This window comes from Ruditapes philippinarum, unplaced genomic scaffold (genome assembly GCF_026571515.1).
Source record: "Ruditapes philippinarum isolate M1 unplaced genomic scaffold, ASM2657151v2 ctg1544_1_1_1_1, whole genome shotgun sequence".
Classification (NCBI taxonomy): Eukaryota; Metazoa; Mollusca; class Bivalvia; order Venerida; family Veneridae; genus Ruditapes; species Ruditapes philippinarum.
The window spans coordinates 207,418-216,980 of record NW_026866414.1 but is presented as its reverse complement, the minus strand read 5'-3'; the positions used below and the strand labels follow the sequence as shown (position 1 = coordinate 216,980).

The window sequence follows — 9,563 nt, the reverse complement described above, 5'->3', positions numbered from 1 at the left end:
TACCTCCGCATATATTTTTTTCTTTAGTTATCGCCGTATACTTTTCGGTATGATTACCTCTATATATATTTCTGTTGCTCATTAAATCAACCTGTTTGACTAATCAGTCATGTTTTCATGGCAGCCCATCTGCCTTTATCATAGAATGAATTACTAGTAAACATAATAAAGGGATACTCAGGCAAATTAATGATAAAAATATTTTTAAAAAAGATCTTATGTACTCAAATCACTCTAAAATGACATTATTTTAAGTCCCAGCATGAATTTCTTTATAGATTCTATATATTTTGGGTTTGAAGCTTAAATATATCTATATATGTGTAACGAAATTAACACGCCAACCGAGTCACCAAGTGGTTTTAAAACAAGCAATATGACTGAAACCAACCCTGGAAGTAACAATAACAGATAATGTGGATATTGTATGATTGAAGCAAGTCTCAGTCATTCATTTGACATGTTCTTAAATGTTTCACTGTGACAACTTTTGTGAAACTTTAATGCTCTAACCTGACCCACTTAGGTCAAGTTAGGAGACCTACATTTTATTCTTTGTAAAGAGAAAAGTTTTATTCCTGTGGCTGCCTAGTGTATTTATTTTGAGGACATATGAAAAAAAAATCGAAACGAAGAAATGGAAATTTTGCCTGTGTTTCCCTTTTAAAATAACAAAACAGCAAAATGTAACTACAATGGCCTATTTCTAGGAAATGACCTACTATCGTAGTTCTGCTGATTTTTCATTGAATAAAACAAATTGAAATATCTCATAAAAATACAATCGAATGTCTTCAACTCTATTTAATTTAATTTAATGTGCATTGACAAATGATTCGTAAAATGGTCTGATATCATCTAGATGTTCGCTCGAAACTATTAAATGTAAGTCAGAATGTAAACATGTTTTATTGTTTCCTTTTGGAAATGAAGTCAAAGAAACAAATTATTTTCCTTTTAAGGACTTTGTCGGTATCAAAGCATCGATCATCACAACCAATCTAAATGAGAAAACAAAACATTACATTTATCAAAGTGATTTTGTTAAATTACGTCGGTTGTTTAACAGCAATGAATTTGATAGGGTATTTTTATCACAGTATGATTATTATCAACAAATTATTGATCATATAACTGAAGAAGGTTTTGTTTGTTTGTTTGTTTCATTTTACGCCTTTTCCCAACAGTATTTCAGTCATATAGGCGGGTAGTTTCCTTACCATCGTTCCTGGAGAGTTACACCAGTACTAGACTACCTTCCTCCGCGCTAAACTACCAAAGCATCTCCCGGGGATCGAACCCACGCCAGAGAGGTAACTGGATTAAAAGTCATCGACTCTAACCCCTCGACCACGGAGGGTAATTTGTAGAAATACTTTGTAGGACTTATCTAGATGGCTTTCCTTGAAGATGGTCTGGTGCCTGAAATAAGTCATTTGTATTTTTTTTCAGGTAGAAGTCATTCAAGTTGATAGGTAAATAATGATATTAATGTTAATATGTTTCCTATCATTTTTTTATAAACGTCATTTTTTTCTGGAGAAGACAAAATGTCGAAAGCTAAGAAAACGTGTTTGTTTTTATTGAACTGATTATTATACTCCTGGAAATAAGTTAAGCACGACTGGCATTTCGCCTCAATTTTGACATGAACACAACTGAAACTTTAAAATTTATTTGGGCAATGGTACGAACCACCTGTAGTCAACCTGCAGCAAGCTCTGCATCAAGAATGGCAAAATGTACCTCAAAATCGCATTACTGGTAGAATGAGGAGAAGGGTTGAGGCTGTCACCCAGGCACGTGGCGGTTACACACCTTATTAAAGATTTGGCTACATAATGTCATTTTAGGTTACGTAATCGTCAACATTTACCAAAAATATCTACCGTTGACTAGTAATATCCGTAAATACGGACATTTTCGTTTAGTTTGCTGTACCTCTTCAGATTGAAGTTACGTAAACACTATACTTATAACCACCCACTTACATTTTTGGGGGAAAAAACACATTTGCTTATGCTTCAATAAGTTGGTTTAGAATAAACTAAACTCATAAATATACTGGTTTATGATTACGAATTGCTATCGCTACTTATCAAATTACTATTTCTTAGCTCAATTAAGTCGTCATCTCATGACAGTGCTTTATATAACAATTAATTTTAAATTTCCGGGGTGGGCTTAACTTATTTCCAGGTGTTTATATTTATTTGTTTCCTATAAAACTCTAGCCGGTCCTAGGTGGCGTGGACGGTAACTTGCACTTTTCAGTACTGTCAGTAAAACCGAGCCCGCGAACATTTCAATTTTGTCGTTTTGGACGTTCTTTTCTCTATTTTAATACATACATTCTTGTGACGTTGGGTTGATAAACTTATGATAAACTTTTCTGTATTTGAAATATCATTTACTGCGAATTTATGCTTTAGATTTAATTATATTTTCTAATGGATAAACAGGTGTCAGTATGGTATTTACCCAGGAGAAAGAGGATGTCAGAGTTTGGCTGTCTTCCCGTTTCTTTTGCAGCTATTCTTATTATGCATTAATCTTAATCCGCTTTATATATTCTTCGGTATAATGCGGTCAAACTCTGATGTCCTACCGTATATGTCCTACTAAACATTATACTGTTTGTATTGAACTTGATTTGATAATTTTATGTTTAAATATTTTAAACTCAGAAAAAAATAAAATTTAAAATAAGAGAATTTCCTTTATATAAAGCGAATGAGGATTTGGTTAAAGAAATGATAAACGGCGACATGGCCGAGTGGTTAACGCGTCGGACTAGTAATCTAATGATCGCTAGACGCATGGGTTCAAACCCCGTCAGGGGTAAGTCGTTGTTTCCTTGAGCAAGAAACTTTACACTCATTGCTCAGTACTGATTGGTTGCAGGAACGGATTCGAGAGTGTGTCTATAAGCTTATAGCTTCCTACACAATCGAACTAAAATAAATTCTGTATAAACCAAATGATAAATGCTATTTATTACGATCAGAACCTGTCTGGTAGGAGAAGTTCGAATCACTCAAAGTTTGTCATTAATGGAAAATATTTATGTCATAAAGCGCAAGAAAATTTATTGATATTGCCTTTTGTCTTGTAGATAAAAGCGTTTTCTCGTTTTGTGTCAGTCTATCTAATGTTTTCTTCTGTGTTATCTTCGATGTTATTTTAAATGGAAAGAAACATTTATCTTACGGTTAACACTGCTTTAACGCATTTACAACTCTTTTCTATGTTTCTCCTGTTCAAACCTTTTTTACATATGCATTTATACATTTGCAGAAATACTTTTTATGATGACTTGTTTTTCGGTGTCGCGAAATGTCAATTTTCACAAGCTGCTCATAGCAAAATACATTTTCTCTAAAAGCTACTACAACATAATGTTGCTCTAAATGCACACCTACAATGTCTTTATTTATTTCACAAATATTGCTGCTGCTATCCGGAGGTGCGTCAACCTTTTTTTCTTCTTTTTTTGCTGGAAATATTACTGGTATCAAAGCAACATCCGTTGACTAGAAATATCCGTAAATAAGGACATTTTCGTTTAGTTTGCTGTACTTCTTCAGATTGATGTTACGTTTTTTCTTAATTTTGTGATCTAAGAAAATGCCTAACTACCTTTTTTCAAACAAAAGAACACATTTTTCCATAATTTTCACCTTTAAATACGAGAATGGAATCTTAGTTTTTAAGAGAAAAGAGTGTATTTATGCGACTTTTTGATGACTTACTTTTATTCAATGATTCATTTTGCATTCATGGAGGCATATATTGTGAATTTTTCCAAACTTTAAAATAGCCGAGTTATTCTCATTTCTTTAGTGATCAAATGGACTATTGCTATTTCATTATAGCCCAACATATTTTTAATTTTTTGTTCCTGTGGGAATAAAGAGACTAAATTTTAGAATATACTGCATCAAACAAACCCAATTCTAGACTTAAATGACAAGATAAAGTCGTTACGTTACTGGGAAAACGACCAACTGATATCAATTTCAACACAATGTCTAAATGATTTTTTATTTTTTTTTTATTTTTATCAAGAATTCACCCATATTTTTCATATAGATTGTAAAACAATAAATGAAAGAAAAAAATCACTAAAATCGTATGTATAAAAGTTATATATTTTTCAATAAATAAACCCATAAAATACGGAAAAATAACAAATGGCAATCCGTTTGACAAACACATTTGAAACATTGATTGAGGCAGGTTTAATTAGGTAATACATATATAAACATCTGCCCATAACTTTATTCAGTTTTTGTATAGCTGTATATAACATCATGAAAATATCGGTTTTATCTATATAATATTGATGAAACACAAGGTTACCGTACACCGTGTCTTAAAAGTAAAACGAAAAACAAAACAAAATAATTTCATGGATTGCGTATAATGAGGATTTATATTTTTATATCTTTATTGCAAGTTGGATGAAAATGATGTGTAGTTGTGAATAATTGTTGACTTTGCAACTGACAGTACATCCCTAATCATCAAAACAGTAAAATTATTGTATAAATAGTAAACATATGTATTTAAATATATTTTGTTTTAAGGATGTTGTTACATGTAGTCTTGACACTGAGCTTGCCAAATCAACCCTGTACAAGTTAATGTAATAAAGCAGATCAAGATATTCCATTCAGAAACTGCAAAACCAAACTAGCAAAAAAAAGCATCAGTCGTTGATCATTATTGTATGCACTTAAAACATGGAAGTTTCATATTTGAGCGTAAATTCCGCCCCAAAATATAAAGAATACCGTTACTTTTTCCATATGTGCAAAGCTGTTCCCTCCTACCTATAGAGTAACCCTCATATTATCAGCGACACGTTTTTGAAATGTAGTTGTTCTGAATAAAATATAACCTTAACTCATTTATGTGCATTCCTGTTCCTCTTCCGCACTATGCACAGTGGTTTGTTATAAATTTTAATCCCTTATTTACAATGACTGTATTACCAGAAAATTTAAATAAAGTTCAGAGTTATGCATAAAATGTTTGTTACTGCTGATGTGTTTTCACTTTAATAAATTCTTATTGTCAGTTACTAAAAAGAGCAACATCCTCCTTAGCTATTTATTACTCCAAACATTTTGGCTGTAGTTACTTTAGCAGATTTGTTTTCCACGAATAGATCAAAGTTAGTGGCAATCATTATGTTATATCTTTGTTATTGTACTTCGATGTTCATTTATATCAAAGACAGATTATTGCCATTTTGTCAACTATTTATTTCTTCATGTTTTTACTAGCCAGACGACAAAGTCCATGACGTTTCCAGCTGTAACCGTCGTCACAAGAATACATGACATGTCAGAATAACTCTGTTTTTTAAAATACATTGTCATGAGTGGAACACTTATAACCCCGTGAATATACCTATTATTTGATAATATAAAAGTCCTTGATGTGTTTAATTAAATTCTTAGTCTGATTTAATCCGATTGATATCATTATCGATTTGAAATTATAACAATCCCAAGAGTTCTTGCAAAATAACGATCTTTTTTTGAATGATAAATTCTAGTTTTGGTAGACAAAAATAAGAAGCCTCTTGTTTCAATTCATTCATAACCTGTAGATCATTCGGAAGACAACCTATCGGCATTGTGCAATCATACCTTAAATAATTCAGAATAAATTTGAAGTGGGACGGGTCTCTGTCTATCGTTATCACTGAATCAGCGGTTACATTCAGTTTGTAAAGAAAACTTGGTTCTTTCATCAATGTTGATTTCGTTGTGACAAAGCTCTTTCCTCCTACCCATAGAGTAATTTCATCGCCCCGCCAATGCTGGATTTGTAACATCTTATGGTGAATAATTTCTCTTGCCTCTTTGACCACTTTCTCAAAAACATCTTTTCGTTTTGAACCGGAATCAGTATCTGCTAATTGCTCTTCATTTTGTCGAGAAGAAATTTCAGTTATAGCATTGTGGGTCGGCTCGGATGACGAGGTGAGAAAGTCGCTAAACGACCCGGGTTCAACTACATTCTTGTCTAATGCAAGTGGCCGGCCTCTAATTATTTCTGGTGAACGAGGAACAGAGTATGAGTCAGAATCATGAGCTGATTCCATATGATTTTGGTTTTCTTTTGGATTGATTCTTTTCTTCAATTTATAAGGATGATAAGTTCTTTTCATGATTACTTGTAGGGAATTTCAACTCTTCTTTAATATTATGTATAATTTCAATATCCAGTAGTTTTCTTTTCTGAACGGCTGTGGTGTCAATTAGACTAGTCTCTTTGTGAACAAGGACAAATTTACTTGTACTTGCAAAGTTGTGTTTTGCTTTTGGTTTTCTGGTATATTCCTTCCCGCATCCAATACACTAATAAAAGAACCCTGAGTGAAATGTCTGCACGTGTCTCTTGCAATTATTTAGACTGTTGTATGAACGTGGCTTACTGACACAAATCTTGCAGACATATATCTGGTCTTCTTCTACAATATATAATCAATAAAACAAATTTCGAAAGTCTCGAAGGAAGAATGAATCTATCATAAATCTGTTTTAAAAGAATCATTCTTTGTAGATTAATTGTTTTAGCAACTTTTACAGTATATAAGACTGGTAAAGGTTAATAAAAATATCATTTTTCAGAAACAATATCAATTTAGGATTGTTTGGAGATGGTCAATTCATTGGTGTACATAGAATGAACAAAAAGATTCAACAAAGTATTCAGAACATATGTTAATAACAGAATAAATGTTCACATTTTATTATATTGGTTAAAATCACCAAAACAAATGTGACAAAAGAACGATAAAGCATTGACAAGTGCATAGCACGTAGCCCTCGACAAAACCAATCACACAGGGACATGGTAGTCTAATGACAAAAGGGAAGGAAGAGGCACAGAAGAAATGTACCAATCAATAATATTAATAGCAATCAATGAAATCAAGGAAACCCCTAGAGTAAATAAAATAAATAAATAAATCCTAATTAGTTTAATTAAAATCGAAGGAGAAAGTTTGAGGAATTCAATAATATATTGATGGGCACGGAGTTGAGAAAATTTGAAGAACAAAATGCCGATCCATGTAAATCTTCGATACACTTAGAAACCACAGAATCTAAAGCTCTATTTGATTTGTGAACAGTCATATAATAGTCTGTATTTTTGTTGTTTGTGGCCCATACATTGGGTAATTATTCATATTAAACATCTCGGTTACCTAATGATAGTAAAAAAGAGTAAAAACGTAGGAAATAAAAGCTGATTACTATTTTACGACAGTGCTGCAAACAAGATGAAAATACATTTAATTAGAACTTGTATGTGTATATTAGTGGTCTCACCGTTTGCAGATATGTACTTTAACGTAATGAGCTTTTGCTTATGGCTTCTTTGTTGACTTTTTGTAAACACGTTGTCTGAAGTGAACGAAATTTCTTTTTTAAAGTGGATTGGTCTATAATGCGCACATTATCTATAAGAATTTCAAATATTGGTTGAAAAAAAAATGTATCAGTTGGATATGCTTATAATTTTTAATAACATAATTATTTTATCAAAAGTGATTTATGGGTGATTTAGTAAACATTTATATAAATATGATGAATAAAAATGTGTTGTTCTTGAACACTTTATGTGCTTTATAAATAGATGAAATATCGGAGCTTGTGTATCACAATTCCGAACAATATCCATATATAAATTGTTCGTGTTTTTTGCTGTTATGTCTGATAATAAATATAATCAATGTAATTATCTATTGATAACAGACCTTCCATTATAGACCAAATCACTTTAAACAACAAATAAAACTGATTTCCTTTTCGGATCACAAAAACTGCACTTAGTATATCTAGTTCCTGAAGAAGTTTTAAGGGCAAGCATCTTACACAATTCAATAACAAAAGCTATGCAACATTTCAAGAGAACAGAATATGTTGCTGCTTAATTCATACCAATAAAGTAATGTTTGTGCTCTAAATTTTCATAAAATAACTAAACTGTGTTTTCTGTACAACTTATTTTGTTAAAAACAGTACTTACTGCGTGAAATAAAAACACCTTTCAAAATCTACAATCCAAATGCAAATGATAAAATAATAAACTGTAAATAATTTAAAACAGATGTTTTGTAACAGGTGTTGCTTTCCACGTCAATTATTGGATAAATGTATAACGAATGTCGCACAAATTATATTATTCCCTTAGCAAGTAAATGTTAATATGTTACATTTCATGGCTATTTTAGATAATGAGTTTGAGCGGAAAAATCTCAGGAAAATGCAATCTAAAGGTATTTCAAATTTGTTTAATTTAATTTAATATCTATAGACAACTGATTCATATAATGGTTTGATATCATCTTTAGGTTCTATAAAGACGACCATTTAATGTATGACAGAATGTAAATGTCTTTTTGAAATGCTATACTTATTAAATTAAATTATTATCTACAGTATCATCGGAAACAATCTAAATATGATTTTTTGTTTTGTTGTTGTTTTTTTTGTTGTTCTGTTTTTGTTATGCATTTTGGGAGTGGGATTTTATGGTTTCTATTGTTGCTGTTATTTTGTTGTTGTTATTGGTGTTGAATTTTTGTTTAAAAAATAGAAACTCCATTATAAGGCCTCAACAGACGGTAGGATTTAGTTGTACAATACTAATTAGAGATAAGATGTACAATGTTCAAAGCAATACAACACTTGCATTCAGACCGTAATTCTGCATTGTAGGAATCATCTGAGGTTTCCCTAAAAACAGTTCCCTCCCAATTGATCCATTACATACATTACTCACTAAATAATTTTTTTCTCTACGAGTAATGATTAAAACACCTCCATTAAAAAAAATATTTTTTTAATGTGCAGCATAACCGAGACTCAAACCTGGGACCCTCGGAATACCGTACTGCGGCTCTACTGACTGAGCAATCCGGCCGCCTACAAACTGTCTCCCTTGATTAGAGAAGAGCTAAATATGTGACATAATCATATTCGGAATGATTTGGGATTCAAACATACCACAATTTTGGGTCTCTTCAAGAGTTTTTCAACATCATTTTACCCCATCTTACTATGTTTACCTTTTAGCCCTAATTGTTCTTGAATTTTATTTCATCACACCCATTATTAGGAGATAATTTGGCAATCTATTACTTGCCATTGTGGGAGGTCTGTACGACAAGATTTTCAAAACAGAACATGTCCTATCCCTTACATCTAGTATTAAGGTTTACGAAATCAAGAAATAGTAGCCTTCACACATTAAAATTTGCTTGTACATCTTAGTTTTATTCAAAATCCTACCGTCTGTTGAGGACTATTCTTATCAACCTGTTTTTTCTTTGGACAGTCTTGTGCTTAAATTATATCATTAGTCTTTAATAATGCAATGAATTCGAACAAAAGTTGTTCGTCGTCAAATAGTGTAATTTTAAATTCTGTATAGTATGTAAAGATGTATAGATCATTAAAAGGAACGTGATTTTATATTTAATTTATATACATGAAAGAACATCAGAAGGGTGTTCAAATAAAAATCTGAAGCATCAT

At 31.7% G+C, this 9,563-nt stretch overlaps 1 protein-coding gene across 1 annotated transcript; it reads right to left on the bottom strand.

The window, feature by feature from the left end:
- Nucleotides 1-4,924: 4,924 nt before the first annotated feature.
- LOC132732412 (uncharacterized) lies at nt 4,925-6,481 on the bottom strand. Its single transcript, XM_060718829.1, has one exon. It carries the CDS (start codon nt 6,182-6,184, stop codon nt 5,507-5,509), a length of 678 nt encoding a protein of 225 aa, XP_060574812.1. The 5' UTR covers nt 6,185-6,481; the 3' UTR covers nt 4,925-5,506.
- Between the last annotated feature and the right edge of the window lie 3,082 nt (nt 6,482-9,563).